General features: G+C 42.2%; 1 protein-coding gene across 5 annotated transcripts in view; it reads left to right on the forward strand.

The window, feature by feature from the left end:
• The first annotated feature begins 4,506 nt into the window (after positions 1-4,506).
• Positions 4,507-21,404, forward strand: part of TUT7 (terminal uridylyl transferase 7) — a 37,340-nt gene continuing 20,442 nt past the window's right edge. For all 5 annotated transcript variants that reach the window (XR_012621741.1, XR_012621742.1, XM_074813334.1 and 2 more), the window contains exons 1-8: positions 4,507-4,616; positions 7,172-7,698; positions 14,885-15,060; positions 15,633-15,749; positions 16,744-16,921; positions 17,361-17,449; positions 19,043-19,094; positions 20,870-20,939. Coding sequence is in view for 3 of the 5 variants with exons in the window: in XM_074813334.1 (XP_074669435.1) it covers positions 7,203-7,698; positions 14,885-15,060; positions 15,633-15,749; positions 16,744-16,921; positions 17,361-17,449; positions 19,043-19,094; positions 20,870-20,939 (1,178 nt within the window). In the remaining 2 variants the exon portion in view is untranslated. The remainder of the gene's footprint in view (positions 4,617-7,171; positions 7,699-14,884; positions 15,061-15,632; positions 15,750-16,743; positions 16,922-17,360; positions 17,450-19,042; positions 19,095-20,869; positions 20,940-21,404) is intronic.

Genomic DNA, 21,404 nt, shown 5'->3' on the forward strand with positions numbered 1-21,404 from the left:
ACAGTCTGGGTTCTTCCTTCTTCAGGAAACGGTAAACCTATTTGTGGGATTGGTTTTGGTCAAAGACCTGAGCACACTTGGTGAGTAATGCAGAAGGATGGAAAAGTCCAATGTGTATCTCAAGGTGATTTAATCCTGGGTGAAAACAATCCATAATTTGAGTTGTATGATGGCAGTGTTACATGATGGTGGCTGTCACCACTTCTGTGGCTGCCATATATCAGAGGTATTGTAGCAGGAACCTCTCGCTGCTAGTCAAGATAGAGGCAAGAGGGGGAATTCACTGCAATGTTAAAACTTACAGCCTAGTCCAAAGGAACCAGGGGTGGAGTATATACTTTTAAAATTGTTGTAATGCATGATTTGAGTTGCATGTTACAGGAATTACTACAGCAGAAACCAGCTGAAACAATGAAGGACGAACCTCACAAGAAGCAGTGCAAATGCAGCAGTGACCCGACTTGAGCTGGTTTTAGTGCCCAGTAACTCCACACAACATACCACCACTCCTGTCCTGAGTGAATACCATAACAGATGAAGCCCAAAGTCATAGACCAAATTAATTCAGTGAACATTTTATGGATATTTTACAACAAAACAAACATTTTATGGGGAAAGGAGTGGTTAATGAGGATGTATTGAGATAGGATGGGACCTCAACATGACATAAATGGTATGGAATAAGGGGTAGAGAATTGTACTGGTTTTGGCTGAGATAAAGTTAAATTGTATGGTGCTGTGTTTTGGATTTGCACTAAAAACAGTGCTGATAACACAGGGGTATTTTAGATACCGCTGAGCAGTGCTTACACGGAGTCAAAGCCTTTTCTGCTTCTCACCCCCTGCCCTGGTCAGCGAGTAGGTTGGGGGTGCACATGAAATTGGGAGGGGACACAACACTGGGCCAAGTTCTTTGCAGGTGTAAATGGGTCAGCTCCACTGCTTTCAGGAAAATCTCACCATAAAATAATCTGACAGGCAGGTTTTCTGACTTACCTGCAAGTGATGCAGTCTTCCACTGGTGTAGACAAGCAGCAACATTTTAAATACTTCTTAGCAGCTTCTCAAGCTGGAGAGTGTTGCAACAATGAAATGCTGAGGTGACAAACACAGCAGATAGAGGGTGAGGCTCCAAGAGATGGCTGAGTCACAGTCAAAACAGGCACTCCACCTCTGCTTCCTACCACTCCTATGCCTGGGCAATACCATCCCCATTAGCACAGTATGTCAGGCTTCTGATCCCAAATTGTCCCTGTTTACCTCATAGAACCACAGAAAATCTCAATCTTTTTTTTCTGGGTGGGTAAGCTTTCCTGAAGGAAAACAGTATCTGTTGTACAACACACACACACAGAAAGCTATTTAAAAGATGTACTAAACACTTGTTGGAGCTAAGTAAATGTAGTTACAGAGAAACTGGAAATGTAATCACCGCTTTAAGCTGGAACAACAAGTCTGTGGCAGATTCAAGATCAGCGCTCCAGAAATTCCAGAGATTACATCTCTTCAAAAATAAAGAACAAATCACAGTATTCACAGGCATCACAGAATCATATTTTAAGTTGCACTCTTTTAATATTTTCCAATTTATCTCTCTTGTTTTCCTTTATTCCAGGTAAATTTAGCAAGAACTGTTAGTTCTCTTTCCTGTTTCAGTATATTTGTATTCAGTACGCTAAGTTTACTTTTTTTCACAAAAGCTGACTAATTGTATCTTCCTGCCACCTATTCAGAAAAAAAAAAAAATAAATCTTGGCTAATCAAAGTTTGGGTCTTCCAAATATCATGTGTATTTAAGACATACTACCCTTTTAGCTCACTTCCTCTTGTATTTGTCTGATCATAGAAAATGCTAGTATTTGAGTATATAATTATCCATCTCATTGAAATCTAAAACAGAATCTGTGAGTTTCATAAAAACAACAGAAATTTTAGTTTCATAAAAGTGACAGGAACTTGACACAGTCTTACATGGGTGCACTAGCAAGGAGCTTCTATAAGACCAAACATTGTCTGACCCACTGATACAGAGAAATGATTACTTTGGAGACTTATTTACTTATGGCAAACTGCTTAGCAACTTATTTACTTACTTATAGCAAGTTATAGTATTACTTATAGTATTTTTGAATATTGCTAAGAATCCTGCTTGCCCAGACTGTTCTGTGGAATTTTACCAAGGACTACTGTGTTCAGCAAAACAAAGCAGTTTACTGTGAAAATCTACCAAGAACTGCAGTGTTCAGCAAAATATCATGTTTCTGTCCTTGGGAAACAGATGTGCTCTAACTAGTTGGGTCTTGGTAATGAGTAAAGGTAGCCATATACGGACGGTAGAAGTTCCATTGGTTCTCTTAGCTAAGACAGAATGAATAAACCAGCTGAAAAACACTCTTGTTACTCAAGAAATTGGCCAAGAGAATCTGCGCATGCTCCCAGGAAAAGTACAAGGTGAGAAAGACTACGAGCCTTCCTCCCAAAGACCCCCGGAGACGCCCCCCAGGAGGCAATGCGCAGGTGCAAAGAGAACATAAACTGTTGACATCAGCCTTTCGAACTAACCCAGCCTTACTCATGCGTATGTATGTTTGTGTTATGTAATCCAATGATATGCATATCCACCCTCTATAAGTTTTTGGTAAAACGTGCGGTGGGTGTGCAAGCTTTGTGGAGAAATCCCCTTGCACCCCAGCGCCGGAGTAAACATACCTGCTTTATAACTCTATTCGAGTTGTAGAGTCTGTTTTCCACAAGTCACCACTGCAGTCAGTATGACATGAAACGCGCTAAGCCTGCAGACACTCAAACAATTTTAAGGAAGAGGAGGGAAGACAGGGCTCAGAAACGTTTCCATGTTTGGCACACCAGCCACATCTGCTCACAGCAAGGTTTTTGGTAAGTTGAGCTATCCCTCCACACCAGGCCCTCTCCAGAGATCATTGTGCTAGGAGGCTTTTCTTATTTTGAAGGGGTCATATAGGGGAAGGTAAAAGTAACTTCCAAGTGCTGATGCAAAGCAATTGACTATAAAGCTATAATGTCGTATCTTTGAAAGGTACCATAAGTAATTTTGGGAAGTCTCTACTATTTGCCTCCCTTCAAAATCTGTATGCTTGTATGCATTTTGCTAAGGAAGTCTGGATTGGAACAGAAAGGTGAATTCTCATGAGCACCATCCCATGAGGTAGGTTAGAGCACCTCTCTTCCATAAATATGGATGCAAAAGAGCAGTAGGAAGTAACTGTTGCAAAGGCTCTCAAACTAAACAGGACAAAGAGTTAAAATTCATTTTAAGTACAATCAGTTAGCACCCCAGCTAATAAACAACAGATCCAAATGTCTGTGAGAGGAAAACTATTACTGCACAGTCAATTCAAGGAATTCCTAGGATTTAATGACAATCCAAAATACACAATCACTGACCTAAAAGTGAGGACTCTCAGTCTTGAGGAGTTCCCTTGGGCAGCACCCCAACCAAAGAGGAGAGTCCTCAACCACAGCCTTGCTGCTTTAAAGAGGACTAGCTCAAAGTGGCTCCCGCAGGGCACTCCATTTATACCCGAGCAGAATCTGATCTGTGGTCAGTATCAGCTCCCACTGGCCGAGGTCCCCAATTAACGCAAGACCTAAGAAACAAGGGCACAAAAGAATCAGCAGCCACTATTTCTCAATAGGGTGCTTCAGAAAGCCTCATCTTTGTTGGGGCGGGTGCACCCGACACAGAGACTCTCCTAAACTGGGCAGGAATTAGGTAATGAAGAGGGCATGCAGAAACAGGAGGAAGCTGTAAGGGGAAGAGCCTGAGCAAGTTCAGGCAATATTCACAAAATACACAGGTCAGTTAATTCAGTGAGAAGGGTAATAGTGATAAGCGAAGTAGTTTTTCTTCTACAGGAAACCAGGTATATGTCCACTTCCTCAGTTGTCCCAGGTTTTCCCACTCCCTGTAATTTGTGTTTCTCATGAGTAATTTGCTCCAAACATCTACTTCGACAGGGCTGGTTACTTTGATGAGATGTGCAGGCTACACAGGGTTGGGTTTGGCACCCAGCAGCACGGCCATATCTTCAGTTCTCCAACAGACAAGCAAACAGCGTTACATTCAGGGACTATTCTGCTGTAGTTGCTTATATTGTACTGGTTTTCCGATTGCTTGTGCCCATCCATTTATTTACCCTTGCATTTCCAGGAAGATGACTGCAGTGCACACGATACACCTCTCCGGTTTGGTGGGGTTCCCCAGAACAGTAATTGCCACGCTCTCGCAGCTGCGAGGAAGAGCCTTCCACGGCCACTCGTGTGTCCCGACACAACGCCTTGGCCACTGCCCGCCCGCTGATCCACGCCGGACACGGCCGGGGCGGGGGGGGGGTGGGTGGAAGGGCGGGGGGCGCGGGGGCCAGGCCCGGCCCCGCCCGCCGCCGGAGCCAGCCCGCAGATCCCCGTCTCTCGCTCTTCGAGGCAGCCCCGCCCCGCCCCGCCCCGCCCCGGTGGGCGGCGGGGGCGGGGCCGGGCTGCCGGAAGACCCGCGCGGACGGGCCGCGCGGAGGGACCGGTGCCGTTTCCGCCGCGGCACAATGGCAGGGCAGCCGTAGCGGGCGGGTCGTCGCCGGTCGGTGAGTGCCCTTCTGTCGGCGGGGGGGCGGCTGGGCGAGGCCTTCCGGGCGGCGTCCCCCGGCGTCCTGTCGCTCGCCCTTGCACCTCCCTCCCTCCCTCTCTCCCTCCCTCTCTCCCTCCCTCTGGGGCCTGGGCCGCGGCCCGCCCGCCGCTTCGCCGGCCCCTCTGCCCGCGGGCTGTCCGGCTGAGTCGGCGGGGCCGAGCGGGGCGCCCCGCGCCGCTGCCCTGCACCGGCCGCCTGGCTGTCCCCCTGCCCCTGTTCCCCGGGCCTTGGGTTGTTCGGAGGGTGGGAGGGAGGCAGGACGGGGCTGGCGGCATTCGTCAGCCGGCGGGAGGACTGGAAGGAGGGGGCCGGAAGCTGCCGCCTGGGAGCAAGGGAGCTTCGGCCCACATCGCGTGTTTCGTGCGGGGTGGTGACGGTGGTGGAGGCCGGTATCGTAACACCGCTGTCTGGGTCCCGGTGCCAACTTGGCCGGTGCTGCCTGCTGCTTCTGACCCGCAGGGAACCTCGTGGACCCCGGCTGCATCGCTGCTGGCCCTGCGGGGCCGGCCACCCCCCTTCCTCGCCCCCCACGCCAAGACGGCACCTTGCGTCGTGGCTGGGAGCCAGAGGCGGGTGTAAACTTTGACTTGTCTCACTTCAGTGCAGGGAGTGTGTCGTCATCCAGCTTGGCGGCTGGGTGCGGGCGTTGCTTCTGGGGATGACTCTAAAACGAGCTGTTTTTAGGTCACTCTGAATTTCAGATTTGGCAGCAGTTTCTTTCCTAAAATAGGAAGCGAGTTCGCCATGTGCGTTTGAAACTTCTTTCAGCTCTTAGCTGCTATAGCTGCATCTCCACAGTTGTACATAGTGGGCTGCGAATTCAGGTCTTTAGGACAGGAATCCTACTTGTTTAGCCACTCATGTAAGAGCAAAAAAACCTCTTCTGCTTAAGAGGGGGATAAATGCTAAAAGCCTCATGCCTGTGAAAAGCAGACACTGAAATGCATAAGGGTGCTTTTGGGGCGTGCAGAATTTAAAAAAACATTTAAGAAAATCAGGCACCCTACTCCCTGTCCTGGGTTCAGCTGGGATAGAGTTAGTTTCTCTCCTCATAGCTGGTATAGTGCTGTGATGATAATGTTGATAACACACTGATGTTTTAGTTTTTGCTAAGTAGCACTTAATCCTAAATTAGGGATTTTTCCGTACCTTATGCTCTGACAGCGAGGAGGTGCACAAGAAGCTGGGAGGGAGCATGGCCAGGACAGCTGGCCCGAACTAGCCAAAGGGATATTCTATACCATAGGATGTCATGCTCCGTATAGAAACTGGGGGAGTTGGCAGGGGAGGGATCACTGCTCAGGCATCAGTCAGCTGGTGGTAAGCAATTGCGCTGTGCATCACTTGTCTTATCTTGAGGTTTATTTCTCTTGTTATTATTATATTTTAGTTATTAAACCATTCATATTTCAACCCACGAGTTTTACTTTTTTCCAATTCTCCTCGCCACCCCACTGGGAGGGGGGAGGAATGAGCGAGCGGCTGCATTGCACTTAGTTGTTGGCTGGGGTTAAACCATGACACTCCCATATTAGAGGCAACAGAAGGGCATTTCCTGCTGTTTAAGTGCTTCTTGTAAATGCCCTACAGCCTTCTCTGCATTCTTAAGCACATACATGTCTTCTGAAAGAGAAAACTTTTTTTGTTTGGTTGTATGTGGCTATATTTAAATTATGCAATATTCAATGTCACCGCTGCTACTTACATGTATTTAGCCAGTTTCTTCCAGGGAACTCCCCCTTTCACAATCCACACAGGTTTATGCTAACATTGGAGTTATAGCTCCCTGGAAATCTTTTACAATAAGAACATGGATGTGACCAAGTCAGGGGGAAGGGGGGAGAAGAGAGCAAATAAGTAGCCCAGATGTTTTAAAGAATACTAAAATAATATTAAATATGACTGCTTAATACTGAGTAATGAGAGACCTCAGAATGCTTGTCTAGATAAAATGTGCAAAGTGCACTGGGAGTGCAGCATTGTTTCTTAATCATTGTATCATATTTGCCTGACAGATAGATTGTTGCTCAACTTCTACGCTTCTGTCTTCTCTGATCACAATTTTCATCCTTAACAAGGTGAACAGTGTCTGCTGTGGGGAAAGGGGAATATTCAGATGATGTAGAATGGCTTTGGGTCCATTGCCTCCTACATATTCTACATGCTACAGAGTTCCTTTCAAAGCTTTTTTGTACTGAGCTGAGACTGATGTGGACTCTTAAAAGTTACCTGTCCTAAAGGTGTCTAGACCTTAATACCCAAAAAAGCCATAGGCTGTCCCTGCATTTTGTGAACCACCCACAGGTGTTAGACATTCTCAGAGAAGAAACCTAGCTGAGTTTTGAACTGCCTTTTTTGTTTGGAGCAAATTTTGCTTTCTACTAAGATTTGCTTGCCTTGATGGTATTACAGAACCAGGGCTTTGATTGTTAAGATTTCCATGACAAATAATAACCAGTGTTTATTGCTTGATTAATTTTAAAATGCAACTTTTAACTTCTTAATTTCTAGGCGGGAATCACTAAATTGAACAGCAGTAATCATGGGAGATACTGCAAAACGATGCTTTGCAAAACAAAATAAGGAACAGGAAATTTTACATCAAGAAGAATTAAAAGGAAGTCCCTTACAGAAAGACTACAAAGTCATGGATGAATACGGAAATGGCCATAGCAATAAAACAAATACCAGCCTGCAAAAGAAAAAGGGAACACCAGGTCATTATGGAAGCAGTCCCAGGCGAGGGCCACGTAGTGTTTTGAGTAGCTCATATTCACTTAAAAACACAACTCACAGTCAAGGGTCAAAGTTAAATGATACCCAGAGAGACCAAATGAAGAAGTGGGTATCTGATGACCATCGTGGTACTTCAGACAGCTGGAGAGAGTACAGATCCGCTGCCAGGATTCCTGTGCATAGCAGGACAAGAAAGGACTCTTTTCATGAAGTTGAAGGTGCTGGAAATAGAAATGTAAGACGACAGCTTCAGGAAGACTTAATGAGTGAAGATGTACCAGACATGCAGAAAGGAAGCTCAGGTAATGAACTTGTTTGTTTCTACATAGCTATCCAGTAAAGTAGCTTTCTGTGTGTTACTGAAAAGTAAAATTTCAAGATTCACTCTTAAAGCAAAAAATTGTTTTAGTTCTGTCATATATTGCAAGCTATTGACTATGTTATACTGCAGCACTTTAAACAAATTGTTACAGCAAATGATGCAGAACTCGTTTTATAGATTGTGTTGTCTTTGTTAGTTTATAAGTGGTAGGAGTAAGTAGATTGCAACACGTGTGTGGTATCCCTGTTTGCAGTTTTTGAGGTACAATTTGATGGAATTTGTCAAGGCTGATAAGTGATGTTTCAGTTAGGTTGATACAGGGTACGATTTTGGAGCTACTGATGAGGCCTGTAACAATATATCTTAATGAAGACTGAAAACAATGCCTTGTAGGTATTGTGAGAACTTAACACTAGCAACAGTAATACAGCAATAACACAAAACTAATTCTTTATGCATATTGAACTTCTCTATGGGCAATTGGTACTAATAATGAGAATACAAGCCCTAAGTATTGAAATGCAAGGAAGAACAGGCTCACATGATAAATATCCTAAGATCTTCATTGAGTGTGAGTACTAGAAGGAGGTAGATCAAAGCAAACAGAGGAGGCTTTAAAGAATATAATATAATTAGATAAAATAAGAAAGACTAAGGCACAGATGAGGTGCTGCTAACATGGAACAACTGCCTGTTAAGAAGAAATCTATCTTGTTTTAGTTAAGACTGGGTCCGAGAGACAGTATTGATCTGCCCCCCTGCTGAGAAGGAAAGCTATTGCTGGCTGATACCAGGAAGTCCAGGAATTAAATGACATTTCCCTTGATATCAGCTATCACTAAAAAGATAAACTGTGAGCAGGTGTCCAGTGTGTCTTATTGTTAGAAGTAACACTTCTTGCACACTTAAGCTCAACCTCAGATGAGGAGAAAAGAGTATAATACTCTTGCAAGCTCTCAAATTTGCTGGGTTTAATGAACTTTTTTCTGTGAAACTTCAGGAATTCACTGAATTAGACTTTTGGAACCACCAGCAGTCATATGTAAGAACTGATTCAGGCAAAATGATATAGGAAAGGGCAAACGTCTCTTAAAAGTGGAATTTAAAAAATGGTACGTAACTTTAATCTTGGAAATCTGTTCTGGAACAAATAACCTACTACAAGTATTTGAAAGGTGATGTATTGATGAGTAGCAGCAAACGTGGATTTGTCAAGAAAAAAGTATGTCAAGTCGTTCTAATATATTTCTTTAGTGATCAGTCCCCTGTCAACATGGAAGAAGCAGTTCAGAGATGCTGCTAGTACCAGTACTGTAGTACTTTAGACACTCTTACATGACAGTTCTGTCAGTCAACTAAAGGAAAATTCTCTAGATGAAATTAATAAACAGAGTTGCAGGGCTAATTAGATAACTAAGAAAATACTTAACAAAGATTATGTCGAAATGGTAAGAAGCATTTAGCAAGCATCTGTGAGGATTCTGTTCAATGTTTATTACTATCTTGATGGGGAATGAAGGCAGCATGCTTATTACTCGCGTGCTTTTAAATTTGAATATGCTGTGGAGCTGGTAGGAACTCAATGCAGAAAAGCAGGAAGGTCAGTTAAAATAACTGCACAATTGGAGGAATTAACTACATATAGTATGAAATACAAAAGGTGTGCAGATGCTCTTTTTTAAGTATGAATATCAGCTGTACAAATGAGGGAGGAAAAGTTATTATAAAGTATATTTTTTAGCGAATAATCTGAAATTGTAATGAATCAGAATCATAGATTCATAGAATGGTTTGGGTTGGAAGGGACCTTAAAGATCATCTAGTTCCAACCCCCCTGCCGTGGGCAGGGACACCTTCCACTAGACCAGGTTGCTCAAAGCCCCGTCCAACCTGGCCTTGAACAGTGCCAGGGAGGGGGCAGCCACAGCTTCTCTAGGCAACCTGTTCCAGTGCCTCACCACCCTCACAGGAAAGAATGTCTTCCCTATATTTAACCTAAATCTACTGTCTTTCAATTTAAAACTTTTACCCCCTCATCTTACCACTACAGTCCCTGATAATGAGTCCCTCCCCATCTTTCCTGTAGGCCCCCTTTAAGTACTGGAAGGCCACTGTAAGGTCTCCCTGAAGCCTTCTCTCGGGTGAACAACCCCAACTCTTCTAGCCTGTCCTCGTAAGGGAGGTGCTTCAGCCCCTGATCATCTTTGTGGCCCTCCTCTGGACTTGCTCCAACTGGTCTATGTCCTTATCTTGTGGTCCCCAGAGCTGGACAGAGTACTCCAGGTGGCATCTCACCAGACCAGAGTAGAGGGGTAGAATGCCCTCCTTCAACCTGCTGGCCACACTTCTCTTGATGCAGCCCAGGATACAGTTGGCTTTCTTGGGCTGCGAGTGCACATTGCTGGCCCATATTCATTTTTCCATCCACTAATACCCCAAGTCCCTCTCCACAGGGCTGCTCTCAATCCACTCATTGCCTGGCCTGTATTTGTGCATGGGATTGCCTCAATCCAGGTGCAGGACCTTGTTAAACTTCATGAGGTTTGCACAGGCCCACCTTTCAAGCCTGTCAAGGTCCCTCTGGATGGCATCCCTTCCCTCCAGTGTGTCAAGCGCACCACATAGCTTGGTGTTGTCGGCAAACTTGCAGAGGGTGCACTCAATCCCGCTGTCCATGTCCCCAGCAAAGATGGGACATCCACAAGGACTGGGGCTTGTGAACATGAGGCTGCTCCTGTCTGTCTGTAGAGGGCCTCATTCACTCAGTCTTCCTGGTCGGGTGGCCTGTAGCAGACTCCCACTATAAATCACCTATCCCTGTCTTCCCTTTAATCCTGACCCATAAACTCTCAGTTGGCTCCACATCCATCCCCAGGCAGAGCTCCTGCACTCCAGCTGGTCATTGACATAGAGGGCGACCCCCTCTCCTCGTCTTCCCTGCCAGTCCTTCCTAAAGAGCCTGTATCCTTCCATTCCAACACTCCAGTCATAGGAACCTTCCAATAAGATCGTAGCCCTGCGGGCATGCACGTGTGTCTCAACTGCTCTTGTTTATTGTCCATGCTATGTGCATTTGCACGGAGGCATTTCACTTCAGCCCCTGATGAAGCTGACTTACTGGCTGGAGTGTCTGGAATTCCTTTGTGCTGCTCTTGAGGTGCTCTCCTGCTGACCTGTGATCCTTCTCCAGGGTCTGCGCATGTATTGGTGGCACTGGCATTGAAGTGGTAGGATTGGGATGGATTGAGGTTCCCCTCCCCCAGCAACTTTTCTTTAAAACCCTTTTCAGCAGTTTGACAGGACTATGACCAAAGATGCTCTTCCCCATCTCTGACAGATGAACCTCACCAGCCCCTAGGAGACCAGGTTTCCCAAAGCAAATCCCATGGTCTAAGTAGCCAAACTCCTGGCTGTGGCACCAGTCCTATAACCATTTGTTGATTTGCCAGATTCAGCTAGCCCTTTCAGACCCTTTCCCTTTGACCACAAGGATTAATGGAACAGCTACCTGTGCTCTAGAGTTCCTTACTGCCACTCCCAGGGCTCTGTAGTCCTTCTTGATACACCTCAGACTGCTCCTGGCTCTGTCACTGGTGCCCACATGAAACAACAGCAGTGGGTAACAGTCAGTGGACTGTATGATGCTCAGTAGTCTCTCAATGACATCCCTGATACAAGCCCCTGGTAAGCAGCACGCCCCTCTATAGAGTGCATCATGTTGTCACATGGATGCCTCTGTACCTCTCAGAAGAGAGTCACCTGCTACTATCACCCATCACCTTTTCTTACTTGCACTGGTTGTTATACAGGGAGCAGATCAGGCTGCCTTACTCAGCTCCAGCGTATCTTGTTGTGACAGGTCCTTCTTCAGTCTGCAGAGCAGTGAAGCAGCTCTGCAGGGGCATCTCAGGCTTCAGGGGGAGCCTCTTCCTCCTACAGGTCCTTGCTGTTGCAAGCTTCCATTCTTCTGCACTATTGGCCCCTCTCCCTTCCACGCATGCTGGTGAGGGAGTTTTTGGCTGCTTGGCCATGGGCTGTGGGTCCACTGCAGACTGCACTTGGAACCAACTATCTAACTCCTTCTCAGCCTCCCTGACGCTACGCAGCCTTCTCACTGCCTTCTGCAGTCCAGCCACCTGCTGCAGAAGGTCCTCTGCCTGGTCGCACCTTTTGCAGGCAGATCTGCTGCCTGTCCCTTCCCCAGGAGAAAGGTCCAGGCCCTTCCTGCAGTCTGAGGTCTGCACTGCAGCCTCTCCCTTCAGCAGCCCCCTCTGGGTGGAGTCATTGGCCACTGCTGGGGTAGATGGTGCAGACTCCCCAGCCAGAGCTGCAGCTTTTGCTCTCAGACGAGTGCCTGCCAGCCTGCCTTGGGGGTCAGGTAGGATGAGTGCCCTTGGCCTGTGCAGATGGCCACAGAACGGTGCCCAGTGGCTAGGTTATGCGAGCTTCAAGCCTCTCCACTTGGCCGGTGGAATGCCCCTCCTTCAAAGAGGCGCCGACTGCCACCCTGGCTGAGGGGCCCTGCCCTGTTTGCCCACTCTGGCTGCTGGTGCTTCCTGGGGCTGCCTGTGGTGCGAGCAGGGGGTGGCTGCTGTTACTCCTGGCCCTGCCCAGCCTCATCAGCTGCTCACTCTCATGAGAGCTGCCAGCTCCTGGTGGGTCTCTGTGCACCCCTGGGGTTCCCCCAGCTCAGAAACCCCACTTTACACACACTGTAGTGCCCTGCTCTGCTGCAGGAAACGCCTGCACCAGAGCTGATTGCCTTGGTGAGTGATGATAATTGAGTAGTCAGTGCCATGGTGTTGTGAGCATGGAAAAAAAAAAGATTCACAGCCTGAAGCACTCCTTTTTCTGTAAGTCTTTGGTAAACTCAGACGCAGTACTTTGTCCAGCGTTGGCACCCCACCTGAATGAATAAAATGGAAACAGTCCAAAGAAGAGCAAGGAGAATACCAGGGCACATAAAAAACAGAAACTACACAAACTGTATACAATTCCCAATCTTTCTGCAGAAGGCAAGGGTAGGGAGGCATGGTAACAGTCTTCAGCTGTCTAGAAAGGCATTAAAAAGCTGAAGTAGTAATCTGACTTGCATCTTTCCAATAGATGGGACACAATGCAATGGGCCTAAAATTGGGCAAGAATGGTTCAGATGAGGAGTAAAGGGAGAGTTTCTAATGGTGGAGCTAGGGAAGTACTAGAGGTTGTTTGAGCAGCTCATGGAGTATGTACCTGAAGGCCTTTAAGAACAGGTTAGGTGAGCATTGCTTATGATTGACAAAGTTCATTTCCTCCTGCTGCAAAGCACAGGCATGGCATAATTTGCCTCTTGAGGTCCCTTCAAGTGGCAAACAATTACTAAAAATGTTTCTTTTAGCATTTCCTTTTACTTGAAATCTTTTATGCGGTTGTCCCTTTCCTTTACCTTTATGCCTTTTTACTCTAGCTCCTAAGGAGGCTTATCAAATTTCGGAGGCACTGATTTTTCTGCAGGAGCTTTGACTTGCCTTTATTTAGTCATTAACCTATAATTATATTGTCACTACTGTAACTACGAAATATTAGAAGTATTTATTTACCTTGTAATTTTTTTAAAGTTACTTAGTGATTACAGAAATAGTTGGTAAGTAAGTTCTTGTCACACGCTTTCCTGCAAAAACATTCATTTAATGCACATTTTTCTCCCAAGTTCTGTCTACACTGAACAGTAAAAATGTAGTCAAACAAGTGTGGCAGGTCTTAGAAGTTTGAGCAGGAGAGTTGGCATGGAAAATGAAAGGGATGTGTAAAGTTCAGAGACTTGGAATTCTGTTTCTGCTCCTTGGAGCTTCCTCTGGAGCACTGTCCCTGTCCCTGCAACCTGTTAAGGCTTAGTTCTGTTTATTCCATCATAAACTTGTGTTGCTTCTGAAAGAGATTATGTTACCATTCCTGTCCTGTTCCTGTTTACAACACTAGCACATGCATGCTGCTTGGTGAACTGAACCCAGTAACTGGTTCAAAATATGCAGCCAGGTTGTTTCCCTTTTGCCAGTTATCACAGACAAAGATTGTGGTCACAGGAAAGAAACTTTGTAGATGTATTTGGCAGAGCAGTTGTGGTTTATGTTTGGGGTTTTTTTGATTATTACAAACAAAAACCCCATGCTGTGACAAGGGTTTTGGTGTCTAAGGAAGTTGCATAAGCGTTCTTAGAAGCAGGGAACTTGAGAAATTACATGCATCTGGACATCCTGTCTAGTTGTTCAAGTGAAAGGTAAGATGTGATCTAAAGTCGTGTGAAAATCTGGCCTGAGATGATTTTTACAGGTATTCTTTGGACCAGTAACAATACCTGCTTCAAAATGGTGACAAAGTTTGCTTTAAAGTAGAAGTGGTATTTACATGAATTTGTTCCAGACCTTTTGCTGTAAATATAACAAGCTTTCTAAGTATGTTTATTCTGCAGTTTTATAGCTTTATTAAGCAATGTGTGCAAATACTTAGCAAGTTAATTATTTATTGACTTACGTAGCCAACAGGGTTGTGGGTTCTTTTTTCCACTTGTCTGTTTCATAATGTGAAGGCAATACTTATCCATATGCTGGTTTAGTTGAAAAGCAAGTGATGTTAACAGGCAGTTATCACTGGTGATAATAAATTTTTGTATGTCTGCTCAGCCATGGCAGTGCTGTATTATAATGCTTTTAGCTCTTACAAATCATTCAGATTGGCCTACACTCTAATTCTAGTGGTCTGTGGGTCAGTTCACTTTCTAGCTTGTTCATCTGCCTAAGCCTGACCAGGCATCCTGAAATCTTTGGATATATCCTACCTTTTCATTATAATGCCTACATGTATGTCTCAACTAGGCAGTGAAATCTATTGCATTTAACTTCACTTTTTTTGCCAGTTTTAACAAAGCTATCTAAATAAGGTCAATGACTTCAGTGGGACAAATCAGTGGTTTTTAGTAGTTCAGAACAAAGGTACTATAGGTTATGACATAAATATATGCTCTTGCTATTATCAGACTTGCACAGAATAGATTATGAAACCATGCAGGGTAGATGGTTTGTATCTTCTTTGACTTGCACATAAGTAGAACGGTAATTAAAGAATAAAACAAAATGCTGTGAGGTACTCTGAAGTTATTTGACATATTTGCTCTCATAACTCTTTATAAGAAATGAAGAAGCTTAGGAAACCAAGAAGATCGAGAAGAACTAGAAAAGATGAGTATGATCAAGATGAAGTGGATGGTCCAGTCATAGATGAATCTGTGCTGTCAGCAAAAGAACTTCTAGGGTTGCAGCAAGCTGAAGAACGATTGAAGAGAGACTGCGTTTATAGACTGAAGAAGGTGCCACTGTTTACTATTTTTTTTGTCTGTAAATACAGTATAGAGGGTACACTTTGAGCAATTTTTCTGACTGTAGCTAGAAAGTCTAGTTATAGAGTTGATGTAATGTACAAAATGAGTGATGTTAATGAATTGTCAAGAGAAGGCAGGTTATCCTTTGTTTTTTTTACTATAATAAATCTTTTTTTACTATAATAAATCTGGTTTGGGAGCAATTTAAGCAACAAAAATGGCAGCACCTTTAGTTCATGAATTAATATCAGATCACTAGATGCTGGGGCGGTGGACCAGAAAACTTGCATTGTGTTTGTTTGGTTAATATATTCTTCCATGGGCATTGGGTATTTTCCACTGTAAAAGACAAGGTGTTGGGCTTGATTGACCCAGTATACCACCATTCTTCCAGCATTATATTTGATATGCAAACTTTCTGACTGTAAAGATGGAGTTAGGAGAACTAAAGTGAATGTTTCAGGATTTCACAGTTAGTTTTTCAACTTAGCAAGGGTATTGAATAAAATGAAGGTAGTATCTTTCTATATTTTAGGGTTTTTTTACTATCTTTATTCTAGCAATCTCGAAGCTACCCATCAGCAAAATACACCTGCAAATTATGTGATGTTTTGATTGAGTCGGTGGCTTTTGCTCATAAGCATATTAAAGAGAAAAGACACAAGAAAAGCCTAAAGGTGAGTTAAGGACAAGAAAAAGTATAAAATGCAGACTTATGAAACTGTCCTCACCCTACTAATGACAATGAAACTGCATTGCTTCTAAAATTATTTTGCATTTTTTACCATGTTTGAATCTTGTTAAAAACTGTTACTTAGTAATACTGGTAAAAAGTGTAAACTTGAGACTTAGACTTTGTTTCCTCCATCAACTTTGGAATTTAATTTGTATTTTTCATGCCTATTAATATTAAAAGAAGTCCTCATTAACTCAGTAATATTTTGTTACTGGTGATTGAAGTATAATAAAGCTGTACCAACTGACTCTTCTGTATGCTGTTCTATAATTGTTTTTGTAGACTAGTTATGTGTATCCTTGTTGTATATTTGATTGGCATATTTCAACAATGAACAGTTTTGATCAAGTCCAGAGCAACGAGGAGTAGCAATAAGCAAATATAGTTGGTATGATAATTAAAAATTATAACCTATATGTCAGGGTGAAGATTTCTATTCAGAAATGCTGTAAAAATTAGGAACTTCTGGAGTATTAGAGGCTTGTGTATACGTAAAGGAAATAGGTTTGTTTTGAACATAAACATCAAAATAACTTCCAACATAAACTCAATTTTACTTTCTTTTTAAGTGTCTTCTATTCCATTTACTGTCTCAGCTTGCAGTGGACAAAAATATTTGTCTTCTGCAGGTTTTCTATTTCTTTCTCTTTAACTCCCACCCTTTCCCACTTCATAGGTGATGAAAGAATTGGTGACTCTTTTTTTTTTAGTGTTCCAAATACATGTATATTTACCTCTGCACATTACTGAAGCCTCCTGGAATATATAATTCTTTATACCTGTCAGAGTTTCTCTCTTGATGTTCTTGCTTCCAATTACCTCCATTATCTGAAAAACCTGTGGTGGTGTTACTTGGAATGAGTTGCAGGCATTCATTCTAGCACATCAAGCAACTCAAGGAAATCATTAAAACTTCAGTGTTACTGTCTTTAAAGGAAAAACAAGAAGAACAGCTGCTGACTGCTCTGCCACCTCCAACACCTTCTCAGATACAAGCTATTGGTGTTGCTATTGAAAATGTAGTACAGGAGTTTGGCTTAAATAATGAAGATCTAGAAGAAAGGCTCAACATTAAAATAGTGATGGAAAACTTACTGCGTCAAAAATTGCCAGGTATTATTTGAATTTTGTTTTTACATGCTAGATATGCCAACTTTAAAACAAACAACAGCTCATAAAGTGAAAACTTAATTAAAATGTTTGGCTAGCTAAATTCTTAAACAGTATATTTAGCTACTAGCCTGTTGAATGACATGATGGGGTGATATAATCCTGTGTCAGAATTAAATTACAATGGTGCTCATGACCCAAACAGACCTGTAGTAAAAAGTAAAGATGAACAAGGCATAGGGGACATCTGACCTTTATGATAAGCCTTTACTAGCAACAGCATGGAAGGCAGGATTTCCTAGCATGATTCTGTGCTGTTGAAAGACCCTTAATTTCCTGTGGTTATCAAAACTAGGTTTAAGATCTACTGACAATGTGATAGAGTAGCTACAGACTTAGAATTAGGTATAGAGTAAATGCAATATAATTCTTTTTGTTACAGAGTGCTCATTGAGATTGTATGGCTCCTCCTATAGCAGATTTGGTTTCAAAACTTCAGACATAAACATAGATATCCAGTTTCCTACCAATGTAAGTAAGACTATTTTATTAAGTATGTCTAAGTGGTTTTGAATGTTTTCACCTTGTCATGGTTTAAATCCATCTGGCAGCCAAACACCATGCAGCCACTCATTGTCCTCCACCCTGGGGAATGGGGGAGGGAATTAAAGGGTAAAGGTAAGAAGACTCATAGGTTGAGATAAAAACAATTTCATAATTGAAGTAAAATAAAATGAAAATTATAATAATAGTAATAATAAAAATTACAAACAAGTAATACACAATGTGATTGCTCACTACCCGCCCACCAATGTTCGGCCCGTTCCCAGCTAGGGAACCCAGAGGAGAGAAAATCCTGAAACCACAGTCTCAGAAGTGATAGCGAGCTTTCCAGACAACCTTCATCTATATACTGAGCATGACATTGTATGATATTCCATTGGCTGATTTGGGTCTGTTGCTCTGGCAGTGCTCCCTCCCAGCTTCTTGTACACCTGTGCACTAGTAGGACATGGGAAGCTGAAAAGTACTTGATTTCTTAGCAACAACTAAAAGCATCAGTGTATTACCAGCATTCTTCTCATAACAAATCCCATACTGAATCCAAAACACAGCTCTGTTGTACCTACTAAGAAGAAAAAATTAGCTCCATTCCAGCCGAAACCAGGACACACCTTTATGTAGATTATAGTTTAAATATAACTTACAGTGTAGTAGTAGCATTTTTTATGAAAATGCATTAGGTAAAACAGAGCTATCACATTAAAATGCCCTTTTTTTAACATTCCTTGCTTCATACACCAGTAATAGGCAGTGTAATATAGCTTTATTTTATTGAATCTTTCTTCTGAAAAATTGAAAACACTTGAAACATCTGTACTCCTAGCAGTCCTATGAGACAGCTCATTATTTATCTTACAGCTGGATTAAATGGCACTTCTATAATCTTGTTTCTGTACTCATATATGCACATCAGAGTGATTGCTAGGTTATTTTTGAGCCATGAAACTATCTTAAGTCATTTATATGTGAAGTAATTTAAAGTCTTGATTTGTCATGTTAGTTCTTTCTATACATCTTTATGCTTGAACGTTGGAAAGAAATTAAGGACTCTGTAAAGCTTTTGATTTCATACTTGAACTTACTCCTGCTGTAGTTGATTTGGCAGTCTCATAGTTAAAATTTGGTATTTCTTCTAGGAAACAAAGATGGAAATGTAGGAAAAAAGAATGATCCAAATTTGTAAACTGCATCTAACTTTAAAAAAGCTATGATTCCAATCTTTTGTGAGGTCGATCCGTTATATCAGAAGGCAATCGTATTTAAGCACAATGAAATAGTGTTTCTGTTGGTGTTTTTTTCCCACAACCAAGCCTTTGATAGAGGTGAAAATAGCTTTACTTACAATTACTCCAGGATTAATTTTTTTCTTCAAAATAAGTGGAGTTTGTGCTCCTTTTGATAGCGTTTAGCAATAGCCAAGGACTAAGAGAAGTTTCCTTCTTTCTGCCCTCTCTGGAAGGAAAACAGAAGTGGCCTAGGAGTGATGTTTTAAAATTTTTGAGTTGTGAGAAATCACCTTATTGACAGCTATGAAAACAGCTTTATTACTTTTACTGACAGATGACTCAACCAGATGTTCTCTTACTTGTGCAAGAAAGTCTCCAGAACAGTGGTAAGAAGAAATTGCTGCCTTTCTACTTCTGTTAAACTATTACTGCTTAGTATTGTTGAATTCCACCTCTGTTAAACAGGTAAACCACATGCTATTTTTTTTTTTCAGAAAGATGTGAAACTGAAAAATACTTCAGGAAATAATACATTGGCATAACTAACTTTGGTTTTATATTCAGTTTTATGACTATTGAAGTCCCATTGTTTGTGTTGACATGAGCAATTTGTAGTGGGAGGCTTTCTTCTACATTGTAAGTGAAGACGTCATTGAACTGAAGGTAGACTGTGCTGTCTGCCTTTCCCCAGACTGCTCTATAGCCATGTAGAGTACAGAAAGTAGCCTAAGCTCTTCTAACATGTGATCAGAAATTTAGTAACATACTTTCAGATTGGGGTCTCTTTTCCTATACTTATATGCACATGCCTGTTAATGCAGTGAGGTCATGTACAAAGGACTGCATACAGACACATGTTTTTTCCAGGTGATGAATACAACTCTAGGCACTAATACAGGCAAGTAAATTTTAAGGTCTTAAAAGAAATGCACTTAAGCCAATTCAAGCATATGCAGGCAAAAAATGAAAAGATGGGAAAGAAACTCTTGTCTTTTTAAATGCAGATTGTAAAAAGTAGCTTTACTACTTTCTTGCTTTGCTTTATGCCCACAGTTGGGAAATTGGACAGTATGGTTCCAAATACATATATTACTTACATATATTTACTGACCTAGATTTTTCTTATTGCCATTCCCACCTCCATTGTATGTGCATCTTCTTGTCTGGTCAGATGACCATTATAATCTTTGAGAATGGGGTTATTGTTCAGCCAGACTGGACAAATGAAGGCCCACAACCCGTAAGAAGTTCTCTAATGTGTTTTGAAAGGAAGCAATATTTGCATTAACATCTTGTGCAAAGACTTTTTCTGTGCGGCAGAAGATACAGGGACGGAGCGTTAGGTGTTTGAGGTACCCCAGTGGTAAGAGCAAGATGTTTTTTGAAGGAGGTATCCAAATGGCTAGGTAACATCAAGAAAACCTTGCCATTTCAGAACTTTTGAGTTGGGTATCTAAAATTGTTTCATAGTATTCTTTCTACCTGGCCCAGTGAAACAGTGAGGCATCAAAAAATAATCCCCATTTGGATCAATGAACTCCACTTGGAGAAAGGACTGCAGTGGCATCTGTACTATTTTAGTGGTAAGATAAAAATGTAGCTGAATTGTATTTGGAAACCTATATAAAGAATAAGAGCAAAAATAAAAATTAAGCATAGCAAGAAGACATTACATCATGTCAGTAAGCCTGTTCTTACACCTACATAGAGCATTTCTAGATTACCAGGGAAAATAAACTTGGGTATTTTCTTTCTGTCTAGTACTGACATAATGCTGTGGTTTTATGTCTTTCACACTAACATTGTTTTACAGATGCCATTGATCTGTCTGTATGCCTGGATTACTGAAGCCAGCACTTCACCAAAATATACCTACTTAATTATACCTGCTGTGTATATGAATTTTGAAAAGTTCCTCTTTTTTTATTTTCTTAACAGTGTTTATCATATAGACCATACTCTATCCACCACATATGAAAAACTTGCTTTTAAAAGAGTAACAGGATTAACCTATCAGATGTACTGAGTTATTTGTCTCAAAATTAGTCATTTTATTAAGAAGTTGAGGTTGTAGCTGTACTCCTCTAGTTGCATCCATTTCAACATTTTTTTGTCAACACCATGCTTTAACATGGCTTCTTTTTTTCTTTTTCCTGCCTAGAATCTTTTATGGAAGTTGATGCAGATTTCCATGCTAGAATACCAACGGTGGTGTGCAGAGAAAAGCAAAGGTCTCGGTTGTCACTTTGTGTGTTCTAATAGTATATAGCAATGTAAATTATATGTACCAACATCTGAAAAATGACGTTTCTGTACTAAATTATTACAGTTCCATGGATCTTGAAACACAAACTAACACTCATGGGCAAGTCATTCCTAACATAGAATAAGAGGGTAAGGGTTGTTCTGTCCTCAGTGGTGTATTTTCCAGTCCCTTCAACCATTATGGCTTCCAGCATGTACCCTTACCCTTCCATTTGGGATAACTACTTCAGCAGAAACTTTCCTTCCTTATGGTAATATAGATACCATATTAAATTATGAATTTCTGTAAGGGCAAGATCAGTTTGCTTAGCTTCACCAGTATTTTGAGAACAAGTGGAAGACGTTTTATTCTGCCCATTTAATGGATATCGCTTAAGATTCATGAAACATTCTATGAACAGCTACTGATACAGAAATATTACCAGTTATTT

The sequence above is a fragment of the Strix aluco genome, chromosome Z (genome assembly GCF_031877795.1).
Source record: "Strix aluco isolate bStrAlu1 chromosome Z, bStrAlu1.hap1, whole genome shotgun sequence".
Taxonomy (NCBI): domain Eukaryota; kingdom Metazoa; phylum Chordata; class Aves; order Strigiformes; family Strigidae; genus Strix; species Strix aluco.